Source organism: Perca flavescens, chromosome 11 (assembly GCF_004354835.1).
Source record: "Perca flavescens isolate YP-PL-M2 chromosome 11, PFLA_1.0, whole genome shotgun sequence".
NCBI classification, from domain to species: Eukaryota; Metazoa; Chordata; class Actinopteri; order Perciformes; family Percidae; genus Perca; species Perca flavescens.
The window spans coordinates 21,217,463-21,243,239 of record NC_041341.1 but is presented as its reverse complement, the minus strand read 5'-3'; the positions used below and the strand labels follow the sequence as shown (position 1 = coordinate 21,243,239).

At 38.3% G+C, this 25,777-nt stretch overlaps 1 protein-coding gene across 5 annotated transcripts in view; it reads right to left on the bottom strand.

Moving 5' to 3' along the window:
* Positions 1-1,517: 1,517 nt before the first annotated feature.
* Positions 1,518-25,777, bottom strand: part of stk39 (serine threonine kinase 39) — a 34,162-nt gene continuing 9,902 nt past the window's right edge. For 2 of the 5 annotated variants that reach the window (XM_028591247.1, XM_028591246.1), the window contains exons 4-21: positions 24,900-25,051; positions 23,037-23,149; positions 22,597-22,705; positions 20,961-21,099; positions 20,095-20,150; positions 19,682-19,791; positions 19,347-19,448; positions 18,807-18,940; positions 18,620-18,668; positions 17,930-17,995; positions 14,582-14,704; positions 13,775-13,804; positions 13,329-13,385; positions 12,553-12,614; positions 7,146-7,198; positions 6,884-6,952; positions 6,438-6,502; positions 4,769-4,923 (exon numbers count right to left, since the gene is read on the bottom strand). In XM_028591247.1, coding sequence (XP_028447048.1) covers positions 4,846-4,923; positions 6,438-6,502; positions 6,884-6,952; positions 7,146-7,198; positions 12,553-12,614; positions 13,329-13,385; positions 13,775-13,804; positions 14,582-14,704; positions 17,930-17,995; positions 18,620-18,668; positions 18,807-18,940; positions 19,347-19,448; positions 19,682-19,791; positions 20,095-20,150; positions 20,961-21,099; positions 22,597-22,705; positions 23,037-23,149; positions 24,900-25,005 — 1,521 coding nt within the window. In that variant the 5' untranslated portion in view covers positions 25,006-25,051 and the 3' untranslated portion in view covers positions 4,769-4,845. Of the gene's footprint in view, positions 2,935-4,768; positions 4,924-6,437; positions 6,503-6,883; positions 6,953-7,145; positions 7,199-12,552; positions 12,615-13,328; positions 13,386-13,774; positions 13,805-14,581; positions 14,705-17,929; positions 17,996-18,619; positions 18,669-18,806; positions 18,941-19,346; positions 19,449-19,681; positions 19,792-20,094; positions 20,151-20,960; positions 21,100-22,596; positions 22,706-23,036; positions 23,150-24,899; positions 25,052-25,140; positions 25,199-25,777 lie in introns of those variants that run through there. The other 3 variants (XM_028591248.1, XM_028591249.1, XM_028591250.1) reach the window with 3 other exon arrangements.

Sequence of the window (25,777 nt, the reverse complement as noted above, 5' to 3'; positions counted from 1 at the left end):
ACCAGCTGCATGGCTGCTGACTTAGCACCCTGATCTTCCTGCAGGACAGCAAGCCAAAAGAGAATTTCTTTGCAGGAAAGTATCAAATTAGTATATTACATCTATAATATCATACATTTTAGAAGTATTATTTGCAAATGAAAGACAAATTCCTGAACAATGACAGTGCAAACAGTTATCATATCCAACAACAAACCTGGTCGTCTGTTGAGGTAAAACTACATTTGCACTCATGCTGCTCTCCCCTTTTTTCATCTTTATCATAAAAGCTGTCAGGTACGAAGCTGAAAATAAGATGCAGTATATCATCACTCTCCAAACAGACCAAGTTGAAAGATAATTTGATATTTTTCTCTTGCGTTGGCAAAAAGGAAACCACCTAGCTGTATTAACTTTTTTATGAATTTGCCTGATGTTATTTACATATTGTTATAATTTCGCTGCCTCTTCTCTATGAAAAAGTTAGATGTATGTTTTGTTTTTTCTCCTCTTTGGCATTTTTATACTTGGTAATTGTGTGTCTCAGCTACCAGCTCCTCATTAATCCAGCTGCTGCTCTTGTATGCTGTATACGTCAGCAGCTATTTCAACTCATCGCCTCCTCACATATCAAGAGAAATACAGCATCCTGTCGTGCAAGTATGAGTTTAACTGTAACTAAGACCATTACAGACTGGATGTATTATCATATGTATCTGGCATATCAGTGATTGCTGAAGCACTGCTACTGAAATCATGGAAAAATTCTGTGTTTCTCAGAAAATGTGTCTTTCATGGCCAAACTTTTCTTTTCTTTTTTCAAGAGTTTTGTAGTATTAAAAGCTAATGTGACATTTACTGTGAAAGCATCCATCCCGCAAGGGGTTGTTGTTATATATTGTGTTTTTTATATTAAAAAACAAATGCTTGACTTCCCTGTTAAAGGGTTACTTTAGGTTTATTGAGTTTTTTTTTCCAAATGTCTTTGTGTTTCTAATTAAAGAGCAGATTAGTCTACAGTGGTCACATAAAGGATTATTCAAAATGATTTACTGTAGCTATTTAAAGCTAACTTACATAACTTCCTGAACAACAGATTTGACTACAAATCCTAAATTCCAGGATAAGGGAAAATGCTGAAAAGTAGATTAACAGAAGCACAAGTACAGTAGAGACAAGTCATAAAGTCAGCAAACTCACTCTCTATTGTGAGTTACACAGTAATATCTGTCTAAAGTTTTCTAACCTTGGATAAAGGTAGTTACCATACGGTGCTGGTCAAACCAGACCAAATAAGGCTATAGCAACACACAGTGTCTGGTGCATTTTATTACTCATAGATTCAACTTTTCATTTGTAAGAGAAGAATGTGTAATTCCTTTTTTTTTTTATTATTAAATAGTCTTGCTTGAAGCAAATTTATATCAGCACTGCTTTCGATTTTTATAGTTATAATTGAGTATGTTATGACACTGTGAGCTAAAAGTAAATACTCCACACCTGTTTTAAATAATAGCAATTCTTTATTGTTGCTCCTCTTTAGAAATTTGACATCAGCTGATTACAGAGAGGAAACAGGTGCAATATGCTGAAATGGTACACATACTGTACATAGAAAACAATAAATTACTTCATAAAAGAATTTAGTAGAAGTTAATATTTACCACCTCAATATTTAAAAATAATTTCAAGCTACTGGACTTTGGACAAACAAATGGCTCGTCACTCTTTCAATAGTTGCCTTTTGGTTTCATCCTCAGATGCATTGTCATTCAGTACATTTCAGTAACTGCTATAATTTTGGGAACAAAGGGTTTTATAGTGCAGCAGGACAGAGCAAACAAATTAAACTGTTGTGGTTTAGCTGATTAACGTGGCATCTGAATACACGTAAACCAGAGCAGATTACATGACTATAGGTTCTGTTATGTTTTATTTGTCTGATGACAAAAGCGCACAAGTTAACTTGTCTCCGGGGGCTAAGCATCTGCTTGTCGGGTGCACACACTCAGCCCAAAAGTGCATTGTAGCGTGTCTCATTAAGTTTACATACTTGACTTGAACTAAAATGGTAATCTGCAGGTCCTGCTCTTTGTGTGGTCTCATTGTCTACGTTCTTAGGCACAGAAAAATGAACAAGGCACCTCTAACATCTTGAAGCATAAGCACTGTTGAGAGCAGCAAATTAAACACAGTACCATCCGGGTCTCTTCTTTTTTCTGCACTCTCAAGGAAATGGTTCCCTTCTTGTCAGTGACAAACAGGTCTTAACACAGAAATACAACTCTTTCTCTTTTTAGACATTCATTATGTTATTATGAAAATGTGCTTTTCCCCATAAATTAACTCAATCTTACATTCTGACAAAGACCTCAGGGAAACCTCACAAATGAGTGTGTTTGTGAGATGCGAGTGAATTTGTCACTGTGGCAACAAAACAGCGTGAGAAACAACATAAAAAAAAATACCTCCTCATTTCAATAAATAATGAAAGCTTTGCGGAACACAAAGGCAATGTGATGTAAAACAAAAATGAGTAAAAGAAAACAAACAGAGAACATTCAAAGCTACATCTTAATCACCTTATGTCACCACCTGAGTACATCTTTAGTTTCCTGGGCTGTGTCCTGCTCCTGGTCTGTGCGCTAGGCAGTGGAATGTTGTTAAGGGTAAAGGTCAGGGGACAGTGAGCAGGGAAGTCGGCGCTAAGGAAGTGTAGGTAGGGCGGTGGCTGAGCTTGGGTTCAGGGAAGGTGAAAAGGAGTGAGGCGCGGGAGTGAGTTTTCAGGAAGTGTTGGGGAAGATGTTGCAGGAAGTGGTGGTGTGTTCCTCAGTCTGTCTGCCCTGAACTGTCTCACCTGCTTCAGGCGTGACGAGGGCATCAGCTAACACTTAGCTGTGCAAAGCCGATCAGCTTCACCTCGTCTGGTATCTCCGTGTTGTCGCAGCCGGAGGCCTGCATGAGGAGGAAAACATGGAGACGGTCAACTTCGCATCCTGACACTCTCATCTCCATCAACAAAACTAATCCTGCAAAATCTCTCGAACCGCTGTGGTCTAACACCCTGGAGTAACCTGGGGATTGGAACAACTGCAAGCTTATTGTCTCACAAAATAAAGGTTTTGACTTATTGTTTCAGAAAATAAAGGTTTTTCAACCTGCTCAGTCTTATTTTTATAAAACTTTAAAAACAATCTGGGTTTGTAATTTACCTGACTAACAAAGACAACAATGAAGTGATTACACCATCTAGAAGTGTGTCTGTGTCACCAAAGCCTAATAAAACGTATTCCTCTATGGCGTAGACACCTTCACTGTTAAAAACATAAATAAACCACACCATTGCATTGGCTGACATGTTCTGTCATCACCATGAACACGGCCTCTGTAGTTTATTTTGAGTCAATACCACATACAATGTCAAGTTGTACACCAAATGTGTATTAATCCGCAGCTGAAAATAGTCCCCAGCAAATGCAAATTTACTCCTGATAAAACAGAACTAAAACAGCGGGGCACTGTGGTTTATACCACATATTAGCTAAAAACCGCAGTACCCAGCATTCTACAAAAATGTAGAATATTGCCAGCTTTATTTTTAAAGTGGAGACATTCACATCAACATTATTTTTAGGCTGTGCAAATGTTTAATTATATTGTTATATTTTTTTTTTTAAAAAACCTTTATTTATCCAGGTAAACTGTTTGAGAACAACTTCTCATTTACAAACATGACCTGGCCTGGTTATAGGAGGTTTTTTTAATTGCACTCTACAATTTTAGGACAGTGAGAAACAACAGTATTTTAATGTGGATGAGTCGCATCTGGCCAATACCCAATCTGTTAAATAAGGTCAGTATTGGCCATGCAAGCTGCAGTATATTCAGTCAGAACATCACTATTATGCAGTTGGATTAAATGTGAAAATAAAACATTTTAAGTCTTAGTGCATTAATCTCTTCATATCTGTACATGTATATCATGTATAATTAAACTCTACGTATCAAATAAACAATATGTGTACTTTTAGTCAGGGGCTGCTTGTCATGGTTTGAACTAGTCAACTTAGTTCCAGTGAGAGGAAATCTTAACCTGAGAGTATACAATTACATTTTAAAGAGTGTTTTTGTGGCAACAGTTTGAGGAAGGCTGTTTCCTGTTTTAATATGACAATGCTCCCGTGCACAAACTGAAGTTCATAAAGAAATAGTTTTTCCTGGTTTGGTGTGGAAGAACCTGACTGGCCTGCTCAACGCTCTGACCTCCATAACATCTGACACCTTGGGGATGAACTGGAACGCCGACTGCGAGCCAGGCCTTATCACCCAACATCTGTGCACATCCTCTCTATTCCTGTGGCTGGATGTGAAAAACCCAGGAGTGGGGGCTGTTATAGCAGCATATTATTACCTCCACTAGGGAGGTTATGTTTTCAGTTTGGTTTGTCTGTCTGTCTGTCTGTCTGTCTGTCTGTTTGTTGCGAAATGTATGGCATGGCCTTGGAGGAGGTTTGCGCTCTCAGAGTGCCCTTGTAAATGATTTTGGAATATGTACAACAATCACTCATAGGTGTAATGTTCAGGCACTATGTTTGGGTGTCCACATACGTTTGACCATATCATGCACCATCCCTAAACTTAACAGCTTCCAATGAAAAAGCACAATGTTTAATTTACTGACAGTTCAGCCTTCCAGCACCTGCATCTCACCCCAATTTTAGGCTGATCGGATGCTATTCACAGAAGCAATATTTAAGGCATGGTGCATTTAGATCTGCCTGAGGGAGTTTCCTTTTGTATTCAGCTCTCCTCCTGTGGAAAAGCCACTGTGAATGGGTGGCCTAACACTTACCGGCCTCTTGCAATTCACACCTGACTGGGGAGAGAGGCTCCATCTCTCTGGTGGTCTGAGAGCTCTGCAGTTGTCTGATCAATATGGAGGGACTGTTGTAAAAAAGGTCACTCTTTGTGAGGTTACAGAGTATATAGTGACCTCTTGTTAAGTTAAGTCATTAAGTTGCTCTAGAGTCACCCACACCACACATTGCCTGCATAAAGGGTTATGAACTGCTCCTCTAGCGACGGTAATTATTCTCACTCCCTGGATTTTGTGACACTGCACTCAAGTTAAGCTACAGTGAGAATTTTGCAATGTCTGTAACGGAGCAGAGTTAACATATGGAAATTGAAGCATGCCCATATATCTACATGGCAGTACTGCCCTCACTCTGACTCCCCCACTGACTGGTCCACCTGTGATACTCACTAGCTGCTGATAAGGCAAACAAAACAAAGGTCACTTTGTCAAGCACTGTGGCCCGAAGCACAGATGTTGTTTACCCACAATTACAGAAAGGTCAATAAAACAGAATTAACATATGATTGTTATATCCAAAAGGATTGACATTATTGCTTTTTGTCACAAATGTCACTGTTTCTCTGATAGTCATACAAAGGCGACTTCTTAAAATGGCACACACGCAACACTTAAGTCTTCTTCTGTCTGTGTGTTCTGTGTGTTGTAATTAATGTTATATATGGAGTAGTAGAGAACAGCATTTCTGCTGCAACGTTAGTACCAGGGGAAGCTATTGTTATCCAAAACGCTGTACAGGCGCAGGTCTTCTTAAATGGACTGTCGATAGAGTTTTATTTTTTACCCGATTAAAGATGGCTGGGAGTTTTTCCACAAAATACTTTCATTTCTTCATGCAAAGCCAATTATTAAGTTATTAATCCAAAATGCAACACTTTTTCGCTGTACATCGTCTGGTTGCTGTACTGTGTTTGGTTGAGTTCTGCTTTTTTCGTTCCACCAACATAACTTAATTAACATTGTACAACAACTGGCTTGTGAATCGATTCAGAATCATGGAGGGTAAGAATCACAGTTCTTATGTGAATCGTTTTTTCCCACACCCCTATCAAGTAATACCTCCAATTTCCTTCACAACAAAACATCCTTGTGTCATCAACTGAAAAACATTCGGTGACAGATGTTGGTTCATGCTGAAGCTATTTGTTGTTTGTGGCCTTTCTAACCCCTTAACGCCGACTGTCGCTAATTTGCATCAAACCCCTTCCATTCCGACTGCAGGCGAGATAGCGTGTGTATTCCCCCCAATGCCGGTTTGTTTACATGCGATACATACCTAGGAACCTTTTACATGCACTGGTTTCTCGTAGGACCGGTCGGAGTGGGAGATACATCCGGTTCACGTAAGCGAAATTAACCCTAACCCTAGCCCTACACCTAATCCTACCCCTAAACCTAACCCTACCCCTAACCCTAAAGAAACTACTGTCAATGTTAGGGAGTAGGAGAGTGTTTTCTTTAAACTCCAGCTCTCACATTCCTCACTGGACCTATTATCAACAAGCTGTTTACGGCTCGACATTGTCAACCAGGACAAACCCAGGAGTGTGTGTCATCAGCCATCAATCATCTGGAAACTCACCAGCTTAAAGGTCAAAACTTTGTAGGTAGTTGGGTCATCTACAATCTTCTGAAGGTTAGAAGCAACTGTAATGTAGAGGGCATGCAACAACATATTCAATGTTCAAATAAGTTATATGCAGATATATACAATATGCAGAGTGCATTTCAGTACATGTTTTACAACAGTAAAAGAAGATAAGTTTAGTGTCAATATCAACACTAGAAAAATAAGATATTTTATGTATTTTACCAGTTCCCATACTATATTTCAGATTCAATGTTTATGAAAAAAAGTTTTAGTTATGTCAGGTTCTGTGGACTTGCCAAATGAAATGTCCATCTTTGATAATAGCATTTCTAGGAAAATGCTGATACTCTCTAAATGTTTTACAGTAAATGGGCTTAGCTAGGCCAAGTGTGTATTCAGACAACACAATTTACTAATATACAGAGGTGTAACATTACCAATAACAACATCGTGCCCGTTGACCAGGCCGGCTGAGAACAGTTCCTGGGAAACGCCATCAGCGGTGTCTGGTGAGGGAATAACATGACAAATATTGGGCCTGCAGCATTCCACTTAGCAGGTAATTGTATTAGATATCAAATTAGATACTGTTATGAGAACAGGCAATGCCATTACCTATTACACACAACATAAACTGTGCCTGAAGATGTAATCGCAGGGGGTATAACACATTCAAATCCATATAGGCAGAGCTCTTACCTCGCCCAGGAGTGAATTCAAACCGGATGTCATTCAGCTCCTTTCTAGAGTTCCTGAAAGAAGAGACAGGAGGGTGTGAGGATTGTGATTGAAGTGAATGTGTGCAGCTCTGTCTATTAACAGTTGCGAGTGCAGAGACATGACTAAGCTGCAGAACATTAGGAAACATTGAGAGACAAAGGCTGTGTGTCAACATGCAAATTAATTTTGTGAACTAGCACAACCTGCATCAATTATATTTATATATTACTTTTTTATATATTTATTTTTTGGGCATTCGGGGAAGTGGAAACAAGCTGTAAACACAACACTGACATACTATCACCAATTGATAAGGGTGAACATGCTAGCAAGCAGCAACAATTGAGTTGTGTTTGTGGTTTCCATGATAAAGGGTAGTCCAATATTCACTATCCTAAAACTCTGGTTTTGGTCTTGAAAAGCTCCTGATGAAATATTAGCTACAAAATGCTCCACTATGTTCACCAGCTACAAATTTGTCTGTGTGTCGAACAGTTGATTTCATTGTAGATTTTTTGCTAAAAAAAAAGGCTCCGATAGGAGCGGTGAGAGTGTTAAGTTAAGTCACGGCCAAGAAAACCAAATCAATAGGCTAAAAAGGTAAGAAAACACTCAGCAGAATTGAGGAGAGTCTGAAAATTATTGTCACTACCAGCAACGCCTTTCAGATAACTAATTTTGATAAATTTTGTTTTAATAAATGTAAATCACCTTTTCCTACAATGGTTAGGAAAATGTGCTGCCACAAAAACGTAATGGACATTAAATTGAATTTAGATTTTCCCCCACTTTGATTATTAAGATGATTTGATTTACCATAAAAGCAGAGCACCTGTGGGAGAAATGTGCTGTACTGTAGCACTGGATGAACGAACTTTCAGAATACATTTCTCAGTGGTTTTACAACAGTATGAAGGAACAGCTGCCTAACTGCTTTTCCTGCATACCTCAAACCTGCTGCATCCACTGATTTGTTATTGTTTGATATAAAATTTTTTACTTTTCTCAAAACAACTGCAAATGTGTGACTGCAAATTAACTGTCTGGGTGCTTTGTGACCTGAGTGAGTTTACCATGTGCCATCCAAAAGTGACAGAGCCTTCGTCACAATGAAGAACTGCAGAAAATGTTGGCATCTGCTTATCTGTGTGCATTTACCTGTTTAGATCATATGCTCTGTGATTCTGTGAAGATTAGATGTGACTAAAGGCGATTTTAGTGTTTAAATAATGTTGTAATGTAACTGCAACTTTGAGGTGGTACGTATCCTCAAACCTAGACTGCAGTAAAATGAAAAAAAGAAAAGAGGCATGTATCAATCCAGCTTGTTTGATTGCATTAATGAAATGTGCCCTCCAGCCTCTTTGCAGCTTCAACTTGCATTCATTTGCATACAAAATCTGTCTTTTAAATTAGTGTGTGACAGGGGAGTAGCTGTTGCTGATAAAAATAGGACGTGTCAGTGCTGCCCAAAAGAAGTGTGGTAGGAGAAGATTAATTTAGTTTGTAGTCTACAGCCCACAACACTCATTTCAATTGAAATTAGAGCCATAATTCAACAAATGCATAAGCAAAGACATATCTGCAATGAGTTTGTTAGTAGTAAGTCTAAACAACATAGTGGGAGTGAGAATTTACTATCAACTTAGCTGTGAGTCAGCTTGACTTTTTTTAATTTGAGAGTTACATTTGAAAAAGAAAAAACAGGGTAAAAACTCTGGTGGACCAGATGGATGTAAACAACATCCCTATTGCCAGCAGAGGAACCAGAGGAAACACATTGCCAAGGCTTTCAAGGCAACATGTATGCAAAGCGGATCATAATCCTGCCCAAATAAATCTTGCCTAAAATTCACATCCTTTTTAAATACCACTGTGAAGAGTCAAAATTTCCACAGTTCAACAGCAGTAAAATTAGCATTTCACCCACTAGCCCCCTTTTCATTTTTCTTCATTCATGTCACACTGATAGGAAGGCAGTTTCTTTAAACATAAATGCAAACAGTATACAATGCTGCTCATGAGTTTAGGAACCCATGCTAAAGTTGACTAAAAAGAGGAATAAAAAAATCATCTTTTGGAAATTGATCTTAATGCCTTAATTAAAAAAAATGGGGTACTTTCCATAAAATCATCTCTCAATGCAAATCAAACCAGCTATTAGGTTAATTGAAATAAAACCATGCCAATCTCTAGGTATGGTGAAGGGTATGTGATGATGTGGGGCTATTTTAACTCCAAAGGCCAAGGGAACTTTATCAGGATGCATAGTATCTTGGATCCATGAAATAACTGGCCTTTAAAAATATAAATCTGTCTGCCTCTATGGGAATTTAACATAGGGGTGTACTTACTTTTGCCCCCTGGATTTTCAGGAAGAACTTTTATTTATTTACGATACATTATTCATTTACAAAAAAATGTGTGTCCTTAAAGGTTGGATTTTTCCTCATTTCTTTTAAATTAAGGCATCAATCAATTTCGAAAAGATGATTTTTTTATTCCTCTTTTTAGTCAACTTTAGCATGGGTTCCTAAACTTATAAGCAGCATTGTATATGTGGGGAGAATTCACTGTTATGACTGAAAGAAGTTTATAAAAAAAGAGGGGATATTTTCTTTGTGTCTTCTGCTATTATTTTAGCTTATGCTTCATGAGGCAGGGGTTTCCCTTCTTTAGTCGCCCCCAGGCCCTGGGGAGGAAGCTGGCTGTCAGAGGTTGCATCCAATTAATTTATTTTAACTAACTGCAAGCACATTCCCTCGGAGGGGATAACCCAAGAGGAAGCATGGGCTTGTTATTGTACTAGCGACACCTAGATGCCAAAGGTGGATAGGATTTATTTGGTCCAAAACAACTGAAGATGGCAGCAAGCTATAAACCCAACTTCAGGCTTATGGATGACATTGCAGGCGCTACTGTTTCTCTAAGATTTATCAAGAAGATATTTCAGAAGCTACTCTGACATTAGTCAACTTCTACATACCCTTTATATAGAAGAATCTTTAGAAAACATGTAAATGTCACCTGACTGAACTGCTCAGTGAAATCAATTTGCATCTGTGCTATTTAAGCTCCAATGACATTGCAACAACAGCAAGCATATTATGCAAGTCTGAAATTCCCATTCAAACTGCTGACAATACTCTTCTCAAGAGACCTCTGTGCCTTTGTAAAAAAAAAAATATATATATATATATTGAATGAGTGGCAAGCAAAATGATGAAAAAATCCAATCATGCTGCTGCTGTTCCCCCGTCTCCGCTACAGAGGGGATCATATTACCATGAACTCATGCTAATCAGCTGAACAGTAGAGAGAGAAGACAAATTAGCTGTTTACTTTGCTCTCTCAAATGCAATTACTTTCATGCATTCACTATTTAACTTTAAATTTTTACAATTAGGGTTTAATTGTTGTGTTTTTGCCATAATAACCATACGTAATATAACATTTTTATACCATAAATAATATAACATTTAACCTGAAAACAGACGAGATAAAAGTAAAAAAAAAAAATATTTGCTTTGAATTTACATTAAAGCCAAGCAACATTGATATTCCAGATACATCTTTCATTTAATCACCCAACTTAAATACAGTGTTTCTTCTTACGCAGCCTTGCACTAAATACGGCCAAAAATATCTGCCCCCAAAACATAGGAACACAGCCAAAACAAAATCCCAAAATATGATGCAGTCTCTCATCTTATAATACCTTCTGTGCTGATTCACTTTAAAACGTACTAGCCAAATCCTTCTCAACAATAAAAAAGGTAAAGTTATTCTTAATAAATGAAGATAAATACTTTTAAAATGACTGATTCTGTCAGCATAACATCTGCTGTTCAAATGGAGATATCTTTGTTGATAGTATAAAGAACTGCATTTGTACAATAAGAGGGGCTCAATGTTATTCACCCTTTCAAAAGTTTTTTTTTAATCTTGCTGCTACATCAAATATAATGTAATGTTCTGTCAAGTGTGTCTTTTCTAGTCAAAAATCCCATCGTTAACACATCCCCTATGTCAGACTTGAGAGCATGTCAAAGACGAGCGTATAGTGAAAGGCCTTGGTAATCCACCAGGGCATATTTAGCATTTGAAAAACTCATATTTCTAAGAAAAAAATTTCCTAAAGCTTTATGGCTTTACATCTAAGAATGCATCCATCACATGTCTGTATCTCTAATACTGAATATTCCAGCTGACAAACCAGAGAGATGAACTGACAGCCTAACAGCTGGGATCATATTAGACACAGTGAATGATCCGTAGAATTTCTCTGTAGAAATTAATTAATTTGCCGCATGACTCTGCTTTGACAAATCTTTACAAGATCATTCTGAAGTTACCGGAAGAACAGTATTTTTACTTTTATTAAGAGGTGCAATGGAAATTTATGTTGTGAATGTACCAATTGATAACCACATCTGACTAACACAATCTAACACAATCTGCTCTTTGTGCCGCAGCCATAAACTCCACAGATCGAACAACAATAAATTGTGAAACTGAGGAACCAAAAAAGCCCAAACCATCGCAACTGGCAATTCATTTTAATCACCAGTTTAGAATAATGGCTCTTCGCCTGCCACCAAACAGTAAGCCGTCCCCTGTTGCATCCAGACCACTGTTTTGTTATTAAGCACAGAATAAAATGGTTTTCTGTGTCATGCTGGACGTTCAGATGTCTGTTCAACCAATAGTGTGCACCAGCTCATCAGGGAGCTACAGGCAAAGCTACTGTCTAACAATACATCCCTTAAAATGCCCTCTCTCTTTCTCTATTGGTGTGTTTGTATACTGAGTAAGATGGAGAAGGAAAATATAATGTATATGATAAACAGATAACGTATTTGTGATGTGTACACCTGCCCTCCTCCTTATTCCATATGTTGAAGTGAAAGGGCAGTAAATGTAGTTGTTTTCTAACAGGAAGTATCTACAGTACATCACAAGCCTCCACTTTGCCATTAAAATATGTTCATGAACAGCAATGTCTGGAATAGTAAAGCAAGAAGCAAAAGGTGCAATGAAAGGAGGAAAGCAGATTGTGGAGTACAGCCAGAGAACCAATGGAGTGTAACCCTCTCCTCCCTACAACACGAGCGGTGAGACAAAGGGAGATGAAGGGATCCCTGGCAATGCCAGATCGCCTCTGTAGCAGGCAAAGATCATTAGGTATATTAATGGCCTACATGTTTAGGACAAAGTGAAGTGATGATTCATACAGAAACATAATTAGAAATGTTTAAATCTACTGGGCATTTCTGCTTTTACTCCACAGAAACAGAATGTTGCCACGAGTAAAATAAATTCATATTTTCTTAAGATTGCCGAATGTATCAGCCAATGATTGAGAAAATGTTCTGAAAATAAATACCTTAGCCGTAGCACCATGTTCACAGCACCTTGAATGTAGGGTGTATTCCCATAGGGTTCAACCTGTGTGAGAAAACATCAGATGAAGAGGCAGTTTACCGTGTAAACTTAGAGCTTTACAGATCAGACAAACAAAAATATTTCCTCTCGAAAAGAGGAAGAAGATTTACAAACAGCTTCTACTGCAAAGCAAGAGGTTCTGGTAACTGTAAGATAAACATATAGTCAGAAAAAAATCAAGTGCCCATGTGCTTTATTTTTTCTGAAAAATGTCTTCCATTTATTGCAGCTGCAGGGGAAGTTGTATGGGAAAAGAAAAGGAACAAGACATAAAGGTGTGTACGGATCAATTACCATTATCAGAACCATATTACAAATGAGCTCTTTTTCTGGGGACATTAGGGGACAGAAATGACTGCTGAGTAGCTGTTAGATTTAATTGGTGACTAGAGCACAAGACTACACCTCAAACTGCTTTGGCTCATTTTCAAAATGACAAGAGCCTTAGAAAATGGGTTGCAATGGCAGTGAGTCTTTAGTTGAGATACACCCAGGAGAGAGAGGGGCATGAGAGCATCCCTCCAGGAGACCAACATTCACACATGTACACACACACGCACGTATTCGCCTACCTACACACGTGCACAGACAAACACACACACACACACACACGTGCAGTATCCACATGCATGGATGCACACAAACACACACAGACAATCACTGAGGCATCAAGGTCACTGAATCATGACAAATTAGTACTGTGGTTGAATCCCTCACCTGGGGATGCTGAATAGACAACCCTTCAATAGGGACATTGTTGGCATTCTCCTCATTCTAGGAGGAACAAAATGAGAGGCGTAATTGTGCAAAATGCCATTACATCCTTGGTAAATATCAAATCAGAGCTCATCTTATAAAGACAACACGAGAAAGTCAATTTAAAACAATGAATGAGGAGCAATTTTTTTGGCATTGTCAGACACTAAAACAGAAGCTTGGCTGTTTTGATTAGTGTGTTGAAATAAACATTCATAACGGAGTTCATTACTTTTACACAAGCTTCAGCCCAAGTAATCAAGTTAATTGCATTTCCAAAAATGCCCCTCTGCCAGTGCCAAGTTCTACAGCAGCAGAGAGGATAAAGTTTATTTTGCCTCTTCACCAAAATACAAAAAATGTATTTATAGTTTTAAACTGGTGTATGAGAAGAAGAGCTAACTTACATCTTTGGCCTCATCTTTGACCCTTCGTGACTAGAGGGAAAAAACCAAACATACATTTACATTTGTATTCATAGGTATGCAGCAATAATAATGATTGATTTCCTTTTTTGTTTCTCCACGAGCAAAACACTTGGAATGTACAGACTTAATGTTTTTTTTCATATACTATATGTCTGTTTCTGCATCTGTCCATCCGTCATTCGGTCCAAACTTATTTGCTTTAAAAAAAAAAAAAGAGCAGTACAACTGCTGAAAAGAAACAAGCCTGAGATCCTTGTAAAAACACTATCTTCAACAATGTATTTCTTAAATCAAAACTTCTGGTAAAGTTTTATTTGTTGCATCATACATTAAAGCTGGGTATCTTTATCAAAGGGATCTTTCATCATAGCTGCCTACTTCCTTCTGCCTCAAATCCTTGCAGCTATCTTCCAGCTCATTACAGCGACCTCATGACGGGCTCTCTCAAAGATAAGCCATCGACTATCCGAAAAACACTGACTGATCAGGGAGGAAAGGGATGTACAGGATCAAAGACAAAGTGGAAGGGTTACATAACATCGATCTACAGGTTACACATGGTATGCAACAATAATGACCAACACCTTAATAACCCAAATTCTGAATTTCCATGTGCACATTGTAGTTTTGTTACAATGACAATACAGCTGAATCCAAACAATAATCATGATAATGAATAATGTGTGATGAAACTTGTTTACACTCATGCATTTGAAGATGAATATAAAGGATCATGAGTAAATTTGAAATAATACACACTGCTGAGGTATGTAGAGTCCCACCTACCCTGCCCTGGTTCACCGCTGCCTTGCCCTCCTCACTGCTCTCGTCCAGTTCGTCGTCGCTCCACTCCCAGTCTCCATCCTCTGTCTTGTGCAGGTGGCCACTGGAGCCTGGGACTCTTCTCACCTGGACCATCACAACACACAGCCAGCACACTTAATGTTAACAACGTCATTGATCATAAATGTTTTAATTGAACACCTATGTAAATTGTGGTTTACATTATCCATGATTCCATTACAGGTTTTACAGGCCTTTATGTTATAGCACTGGAACCCCTGTGCTGAGCATAAAGTTCCCCCTCCCTGAGAGAAACTACTGACATTGAGAGAACCTCAAACTCTAATATGTTGTTAAAACAAGAAAAAGATCAGCAGATGATGTCTATGTCTAGTCTATGTGGGTAATGATAAAGTGTTATGTCGTTATAACTGAATAATTTGGTATGTAGTAATAATGAGAAAATATGTCATAATAACATAAAAAATATCTTGTTATAAAAGGAAAAGGATCTTGTGAAAATGTAAACATCTTTCACAGACTCATGGTGCATCAGATAGGTTGTAGGTTGTATATTCAATTGGCTCATTTTCAAAGGTCATTACAACACTGGCGATACAGTACACAGTACACTGACAGACAAAACGGATCAGTACTCCAATAGAAACCATTGCATTGAGTTGCTTATAGTAATTTTATCAGTTTAGTAGGCACAGTCTGGGTATAGCACAATGAATATAGCACAGTACAAGGGAAAAACTCTATAAATCATATAAAGAGGCAACGTATAAGAGATACACAATGGTTAAACACCAGTAGTAGCATAACTGCAAATGTAACCAGCACGATAAAGCAAATAAGTATGGCACAGTCATCCCTAAAGCCTGTTACTTGTTGCAGCTCTACAGTCTGGAGAAGTGTGTAAAGCAAGCAACACATGACTAGTCTAGCAGTGTGAGGTAAGATATGAAAGCACCACAGTATTACGGAAGAGACAGCACATGTAAGCTACTAGCACCAGGGTCATATAAATGCCCCAGTGTTAAACAAGGGCAAAGTTAAAGAAGCACTACCGCTCTGGTGGTGTCAGGTTTTTTTTCCAAACCTGACATAGAACCAAGGCTCCCCCAGTTCTGCTCAGGGTCCTTGAGCAAAACAGACACAGATCAATGCACCCTGCAGCCATACATGATCACCCGACCGACATTCAAGATTCCTTTTATTGTCATTCAGCAAAACACAGAAATGTAACACACAAACGAAATTACGAGCATGGCTCCTTTAAAAACACACCCAAATAAGCTAACTAACAGACATGCAGCTAACAAAATCATCCCACTGTAAATGTATGAAAATGTATTTAAATATACTATAACTATAAATAAATAGTAAATATAGAAACATTGCTCAGAATGTAAGTGTTGATTATAGCTGATATCAGGGTTTGCAGGGAATACAACTGATGCAGGTAAAATGCACTGTATTTTTAGGCTTCAGAAAGAGTCCATGCAGAACTCAGTCAGTATTCCATCATGATTTGTGCAATGGGCCATACATTTGAACTCAATATGAATAACTTTATATGTTCCAACTATTAACAAATCAATGATTCAAGCCCACATCGGTTGTAAGACAAGACAATCTCTAATCTTTACAATAAATACTAAATTTTCCATTTGGAAGCTCTATTGGGGGTGTGAGGGTGCCCTCTGTTGGTTACTCAACTCACATACATCTAGAGTTCATACTATATGACTCTGAACATGATCTTTTTGTTTTACATTCATATTTCAAATATGACGCAATTAGAGACGATTTCCTGTATTCGTGATTTGCTTCTTTTTTTTTTTAGGAAATCATTCTTGAGTTTCTCCCTCCTTTCATCAGATTAAGGATTAATTAAAAATAACTTTGTTGATGACAGCTGACTGGAGGATCTGCCATCTCCTTTTCATTTAATGGAGTATGTTCAAGGGGAAGTTAGATCCCATGGTTTTAGCTGTCTGGCTTTAAGTCTTGTCTCTTAAACCCACATAGCACTTGTTTCCTGGGAGTAGAGTTGCATGTGTTTACCACACAGTAAAGAAACTACAGGAACAGAACAAGAACACCAAGGAACTGAGGTGCAAAAGGGCAGAGGGACAATATTGCAGTTTAAAGAAGTCAAGGAGGTTTGGGAGTAACTGGACAAGATCTTAAGAGAGCGAGGCCACGGTAGTCTTGATATAAAGAGGTCACAGCATCCTGAGACCACAATCTTTCGGCAGTATTGCTTGTCTCTGCAAGTTTTGGGTAATGTTTGCTCAATGTATAATAGAGATGACTGTGCAGGTCAAATCAGCACAAAATAACAAGGACACTGGCTCTGTGGCTTATACATTTCACCCACCGAAGCTATCAGGTGAATCAGACATTACCTGGCTGTATTTTTTTGTGCATGCTGTCTATTTTATACTTTTAACAGGACTCCACACATACAAATATTTAATATTAATTACAGTAAGCGTGATTGTGCATTTCCATTTTGGGATAAATGGCTCCACAGCATATAGGTTCTAGTCTGCGAAAGTGCATTCATTATATCAAATCTCACATAATTTGCTTCAGAGATGTGAATACAGTCTAAATTGGAAAAGTGGTCGCTGTATTAAACTGTATTGACAAAGCTTAATATATAAATCATCACACCAGTTTAACAATAAGTGCCTTTCCATTCATTGTTGTGACTGCTAAAGATGCCTGTAGTTATCAACAAACCTCAACATGATGCCACTCGCACAACAGTTGCCTCCCTCTTTACTGACACATTTTCCTGTCTGTGCGTAACATTAATACACATACATACACCGTAACAGCCCTGCTATCCACTATGCCCTCCATTTACTCCCTAGGAGTCAGTAAATTTCCACCCCTCCACTCAGCCACTCTGCCTTCTGGCAATGGCCCTCTGTTCCCATTTCTGTCCTGGCCATCCAGGCGGAGTGTTATGTGAAACCAATATCAGCTGTGCCTGAAAACTGCACTTCCTCCCAGTAAACTGTGACCAGTGGGCAACTGAGCAAGCACCCCGAACAATAAAGTGCTCCCTTCTAATGGTAATAATTAATTTAATCCTGGTGGGTGCCCTATATAGAGAGCTGCACTGGGAGCCACCTATCTCAGTACATCTTCTGCTGCAGTGGCCCATATTCTTTTTTTTACATAATCTACAGTTTAGGCATTAAGTGTTTGAGGTGCTTAAGAAAGTCAGAGTGCAAAGCTTATGTTGACTGTACATACTGTACTGCCATACTTTGGTCATATTTAGTCACGAACTGAGTTATTTGACAGGGAATGTTTGAGTAAACATACCTTCTTCGCTCTCTGGGAAATCTTTGGTGCGTGACACAAAAGCTTTTCAACCAGATATTCTTTGTTCTGCAAGAAAAAAATCAAATTACGAATCAAAATATCGTATAGTATTGTAAAGTATTGTGTTTTTAAATGGTAGCCATCAGATATCAACTAAGTTGGTTGAAGTACAAAAGGTGTGTGGTTTTTAAGGTTAAGTTATCTATTATTTTTAAATGTTTAAAGTTAGACCATTTTAAATGGAAACAATGGTGAGATTTCAGTACTTGGTCCTGCTAAATTCCCTTCATAAAATTAACACTATACAAACTATGCTAACTGATTATACAAATAATTACTCTATTTTGAGATATTCAGCTTTTCATTTCTCTGAACTAGAACTTATTTTCAATTATTGACAAAGACATAGAAGAGAATTGTGGATATAGATATAAGATATAGAATTCAATTAGGGAAAGATTTATAAGTTTTCCTTTTTCCGTTGTCATTTTTTCTGCAATAGTATATTGTGATGAATACATACAGTGTCCTTGTGAACCTTTTATACTGTATGTTGTGTATTGAGGTATGTATAACCATCATAAACTAATACAAAACCTCAACATACAGGGCTGAATCATTGTTGGAGTTGGCATGAGGCCAAAAGTAAAACACTAATAACAAGTCAAACATTTGAGATGAAACAAATACCTTGGCCTTTTGGAAGAATTTACACTTCAAAAGCTCTGCAGCTGTAGGCCTAGAGATAAAGAAAAGTACATTCTTGAAAACACATCACCACACAGCACTATCTGAATGTTAATCGGGTGCTTTTCATTGATCACAAATTGCGCTCTTCACTGACATATTTGGTTGATATATGGGATGTGGGCCTAACCTTTTGGCAGGATCCTTCTGAAGGCACATAGTTATTAGCTTTCTAAACGATTTTCCGTATCTTTTTAGCACTTCCTTGTCTTCTACACCCGTGTCTAGAGTGGGTGGATCATTCTGTAGGGTAAGCATTAAAACCTAAAATGACAAGAACAAAAAATGCTCAGAACCGCCCTCACATTTCAGCAGCAACACAAAAATTGAAGATGAGAGAAGAAACTCTAAGCAGGAAACTGTTTGTTGAAGAAATGTAGAAGAAAAGTAAAAGCAATGGGTTTCTTTAGATAAAAAAAAGGATGCCTCTTTATTAGTTTTTTGGTTTGCCTATTACAGCAAAAGCAGCAAGTCATAATGTGTTCAGTTTTTTTCTTGCTATTAAGGAAATTTCACAGAAACAAATTGGTTTAGAGGAAAGTTAAGTAAAAGTTAATTGGCACTGCTTTCTTCTTTTCTTTGACAGTGCTGGTGAAAGCCACAAAAATAGATGTGATTAGGACACCACACTGATTATTTTACACCCAATAACACCATCTAGAACACTCACCTTCATGGGAGGGTAGCGGTGATAGGGTGCAGAGCCTGTTGCTAACTCTATGGCTGTAATTCCAAAACTCCATATATCTGCTTTGAAATCATAGCCTCGAACCTGTGGGTATATAATTACAATAATCTGTAATATCAAATACACTTAAATCTCTGGGGCTCTATGTTGTTCTAATGTCGTGATTTTGTCAAAAATACATCAGCTAATATCATTACATCATGAAATGGATTAGCACTAAGCGCAGCAGAGGTAAACTCAGGCAAATACATGTTGAATGAGATATGATGAACTTTACACCAGTAGCTGCCTTGTTGTATGAATAGAGATAGACTCACCTGTTCCATCACCTCTGGTGCCATCCAGCATGGCGTGCCAACAAATGTCTTTCGTACTTTGTTTCTAGTCATATCCCCCCCTGTGGCTAGGAATGCGCTTACTCCAAAATCTGAAAATATAGATAAACACGTGGAACTATGTGTCGAAATGAACACGGCTGCAGTCATGGCTTTTTTAGCAGATCTAAAAAAATGACAATATACAGTACAGTATTTTGTTAATTTAAAAATCTGTGTTAAAACACCTTTGTGACAGACAGGTAAAGTAGTCAAAATATGCATTACCTTTTTCATGTATTCATACAGTCTGTGATTTCAGTTCCACCATTTAGGCATTTATGGTTTTAGTCGTATTAAATTAAAGAAAAGCATGAATGTAACAGAGTACAACATTAGCATCATGTTGAACACACCTGCAATCTGAACGGATCCATCTTCTCCCAGTAGTATGTTCCCAGCTTTCACATCCCTGAGGTCAACAAAACGCAAACACAGTCAAACAACAAAGTCATGTGGAGCAGCATTGATTCTTCCGTTCGTGTAAACGAGTCCCACAGCCCACCACCATCTGGAACTCTGCCCAAGGGGCTGACAGAGGTTTAATCCTGCCTCTAAGTGACCTTGAAACAGTCAACAACTGCACTGCTTGCCCATTAATATGACTGCACCTGATTCATTTTACATTTTCTCATAAGTTAAGCCATTTGTTTAACTCTCTTATCCAGAGAGTGACAACCTTTTTCAATGTTTATACGTTATGTAGAATATATGTACATTTTCAACTGGGATTGTTGTTGCTATAGGTTCTCTTACAATTAGTTTAATGAGTCTTATAAGAGAGAAAGAAGAGATAATTTTATTGATCCCCAGGGAGGGAATTAAATTTTTCCACTCTGTTGATATATTACATATTACAGACAGGCCCAAAATACACATTGATGCACGAGCAGGACTTACACATGCGCTAACGGAGAGATGTCAGAGTGAGGGGGCTGCCCATTAAAGGCACCCCGAGCAGTTGGGGTTTGTGTGCCTTGCTCAAGGTGAACTGGCACCTCTCCAGCTACTAGTCCACAGTCTGTACTTGGTCTGTCCCCGTACAGACCAAGAACCCTCCTGTTCCCAAGCCAAGTCCCTACGGATTGAGCTACCGTTGCCCCTAATATATTATAAACTGTATTATTTATTAAACCTTATAATAAACTGATCAAAAACTAAAATCAAAACAGCAAACTTCAGAATAAAAACAAAAGGAAAGTTAAAATGGTAAACGAGTTACCGGTGAATCTGTCCATTTCTGTGCAGATAGTCCAGGCCCTCCAGGACTTCTTTTAATATAGTAGCAATAATAGGCTCATCTAGCGCTCGATTTCTGTCCTCTTCTTTGTTTGTGTGCTTAATTATATCCAGCATCGAGCCTAAAAAACACCACAGAAAAACAAAAACACTCCTCTAATTCTCACTCACTTATTTTTTTAACATATTAATGAAAAACACAAATCAGCTGCAGTGTTACTCTGAGTCACTATGTGATCAATATTCAGGCGCAAATTACTTTAGTGTCTGTTAATCGCTTGTTCTTTCAACAGTTGAACATAATAGGCAGTACATTAGAGTGAGTAACGCCCATGCTATAATTCCTTCACAAGAGAGAGCTATAAGCTGTTTACAATAGCATGCAACCAAGGGTCTGCTACTGCTTCCTTATAACTGTAATAAAGCCAGCCTAAAATACTGTGCTGAAAGAATATGTATTACCTCCACCAAAAATGTTATATTTTCAGCTTGTTTCCTCCACCAAGGAGGTAATGTTTTTGGTTTGTCTGTCTGCTTGTTTGTTTGTTGGTTGGTTGGTTGGTTTGTTTGTCAGCAGGATTACGGAAAAACTACTGGCCCGATTTTCATGAAACTTGGTGGAAGGGTGTAGCATGGGCCAAGGAAGAACCAATTCGATTTTGGAGTGGATCCAAATCACGGGGCAGATACACTAATTATTTTTCACGAGCATTAACACCCAGTGGCATGACGTGATTTTTCCACTTGGTGAAGCTACAGCTTTAAGGTAGTTGTGTGCACATTGGTCGTCTCTGTTATGTTTGCAGCTGCAACCCGCAATGCCACAGACAGATAGCGGTGGCGTTTAGATGGTGAGTTTCAGTTTGTGTGATTGTCACATTATATTTACAGTATTAGAAATGCAGATAAGATAGCCCTTTTTGATTATTATATGCAAGACTAACAAAGAAAAACAAAACTTTTACTTTTAAGGTCTTATTTCTTGCCAGTTGTCGCTTTTACTAACTACATATAAGTACAGATTACAGATATTAGGGCTGAACGATTTGGAAGGAATATCTATTTGCAATTATTTTTGACTGATCTTGCAGTTGCAATATGATTAACGATATAGGAGCGAATGATCATTGTTGCATTAATATTTTCATTCGAAAAATATATTAAAATGATCATGGTGTGATATCTGTACCAAACAAAGATTTTTTTTCTTAAGTCTGTACGATACGATTTGTAGGCTGGGAAATCTCTGCAGCACCAGAATATTTAATTCAGAATGATATTTTGACAGAAATTTTGCCTATACAAATATTGCGCCACCTGCGATTTGGATATTGCACTAGTCCACATTGCCATTTCAATCAAATTCAGATTCATTGTTCAGCCCTAAAAGATATGATTGTAATAAACATAGTCAAAAGAGAATTAATATACTCTGTATAACTGCACTATTTTTCATTTTAGACAACTACAGTATAAGTGAGTTATAACCCAGGCAGCTGTTACATAGTTGGCAACAGATCAAAGCACAAACATATAGCATCTTCACATTCACTGAGCATTCATGTATTATCAAGCCAGAGGTAGATTTGGTCCCAGGTAGCTTGGCAGCTGAAGCTTACCTCCACTCAGAAGCTTCATGACTAACCAAAGTTCATCCTTCACTACAAAGGAGGTGTAGTAGGTGACAACATTGGGATGGTTGCACTGGCTCATTGCTTGTATTTCTTTCTATTGGGAAAGAGAAATGACAGGATATGACATGTCAAACTATGTTAAACTGAACAGATTTTAGTCAACGTTTTCTCACAACTTGCACTTCCTTTCTCATTAGAGAGAAAACGTAGTAATAGGAATTGATTTACATCTCAGTGTATACGACCTTAAAGAAAAATATTCAGAAATACAACCACTTTAGGTGCATTTATGAATATTGCTAGTCAGACTGACACAGAACATTAATCATATGGATCAGAAAAAAGTAGTAGCACAGCATTAGATAGTAGAACAAAAACTCTGTGCACACTAACTTAGGAAACAAGCCCACATTTATTGTACTCACCAATAGCTCATCCATGCTTGTCTGGCATTTTTCCAGGTTTATTCTCTTTATGGCGACGCGATCCTGTCTGGGGGTACAGAGGGCTGCCTGCACCACAGCTGTGGCCCCGCTGCCTGGAGTCACAGCCACAACAGAGCAATGACAAAGTGGACAGGAGCAAAGAGGGACACACAGCACACACAGCTGGTAGACAACTCTTAAATTCAGCATCACTCTGTGGCTTTACGGTATTTGTCTGGCCTTCTGTGCCTTAGGTTTTGTGTTTGTGTTATGATATTCATCTTTTATGTGTGCAGACAATGACATAAACTGACTTTGATTACAGAACAGTTTTTTATGTGACAGGTTGTTTACTTAGTTCATTACAAATCAGGCCACGCTGGAGTAGTGAAGTTGTTCATGCCAAGAAGCTGTGACACAGAGCGTATTGCTTTCCAACTGTTAGTGGCAGATAAGGAGAAGGAGAGAACGCATGAGATCTGACTGCTTACCAGTTGATTATGAGAACAGAGAGGGGGGGCTCACTAACTCATTACAGTCAGCAGTACACAGCTGTGGTGCTACTTCTTATCAGTATTGATATGACATTTTAGCTCATACACACAGTGTGCCAAAAATATTCAGGCAACTTTTGAATTTTGTCAGTACATTTGAGATTTTCATTGTTGTTATTCAGTAATATTTCTAAAATGTAATTATTCATGACAACACTGAACTTCTGTAACGTATGTAAGGACACAACTTTTTCAAACTCTGAAATAAGTTGAATTACAGGAAGAAAATCCAATAGAAAATCCTACAGTCCATATATATATATAACTATTTCATAAATCTACGACAGGCATATCCACAGTCTTCCAAGTATAGTGTCAAAAACACATAACCACAGGGTTAATCATGATAACAACTCCATAAAACACATAAAGACTATATATTGTCCAACGTTTTTATTCGAGGATGGTAAACAAGACTTAACAATTGATTGAACATGCAGTTCACTGCCTTTGACTCATATCAATTGTGAGAGTAAGTGCTTAAACAATTAGTCAGTTAATTGATTACAGAAAATGAATCACCACCTATTATGGTAATCGGTTAAGTCAACAAGCAAAACTTGTAAAGATCTTTTAGTTCCAGCTTTATCTAATATAAGGATTTGCTGCTTTTCTCTGTTATATGATTGTTAATTAAATATCTTTGAGTTTTAGACAGTTGATCGGAGACATCGCTCTTGGGCTCTGAGAAAATATGATGGGCGTTGTTCAGTCTTTTCTAACATGAAATGGCAACAGAGTAATCAATAACAGGAATAAGTTAGTTACAGCCCTACAAGGAGTTGAGTCTCAGAGTTTTAGTCTAACTACTATTGTCACCATTATAATTATTACTATTATAGAATTATTTATTTATTAAGTTATCATTAGTACATTTAACATTCAAAACATTGCTCACTTGAGATGACGTCCCATCACAGATAACACAAGTGAAATAACACATTGCCACATTATCTGTGATTTTAGTAATGCTAATAAACTGGACACGTGCCATAAACCGGCATTGCTGGAGTAGGTCTCCATCATCTGAGCGACTATAAAAACGCTTAGGGAAAGTGACATTTCCAACCCAGTACAGTAACCTGTATTTCAACCGCTTCGGCTTCCTCAGGGTCGCAAACACAGCTGATGTAGACCGGTAGTCTCTAAACGTGCCTGTTCACATCCGCATTGCAAAGCATTGCAGGAGGCTACCGCATATAAAAAAAGCCGGTAGGCCCCTCATCGTCATCCACAGCTGATAACCCGCCTCGGCATGCCTTTCCATATTAATATAGCTATAGCGTTCATCACATCTCCGGGTACTAACCTATAACTTCTTGCAGCTCGTACGACTCTCTGGTAATTGGCCAGCTGGTTGTCAGCGCTGGTTGCGGGTGGAGGATAGGAGCCGGAGTTTCGCCTTGATCCGCCATGATGATGATGATTCTGCGCTAGTTAGCAGCCTATCTCACAGACAGACTGAGAAAGAGAGAGAGTGAGAGAGAGAGAGAGAGAGAGAGAGAGAGAGAGAGAGAGAGAGAGAGAGAGAGAGAGAAATTTGACCTCACCTCCTCAGTACAAATGTCAGCTGGCGACTGCTGCACAGCAACTATCGCCAGCGATGAGACGACCCGGAAAATAACGGGCTGCACACATGCGCGCACATACAGACACGCGCGCACACTAGGCTATACAGTGACATGCCAGTTGACGACACAATGGTTCAATACACACAGGGAGACATGCATTGATTAAAATAACTATTAATAGTCTTGGGAAACAATAATGCGGCAAAGGCTGCAATCCAGACCTTTAATAGAGTTTTCTTTTTTTTAATAAATGTATTAAGCAACTAATATGTTAAAATACTTGGACGTTGATTTATTATCAGGTAAACCGAGTTGGCAGCTGTGTGAGGCCATGGATGTAGTGTAAGACACGGTACGCCATGGTAGCGCCGCGTTTGTGTGACGATTTCATGTCACATACAGTCAAAACTGCAAGTGACGTTATTAACACTGGCCAGTAGGTGGCGTCATCACATCTTTATGTGCAGCGTATGATCACTGAAGGACAAAGTAATCACCGTTGATCCATCTAGAAATATAGAACATATGGGATTTGCTATTAGAGCTGAAACAATCAATTGGTCAATAGATTAATCAGCAACTATTTTGTTCATCCATTAATGATTTATGTTCTCAA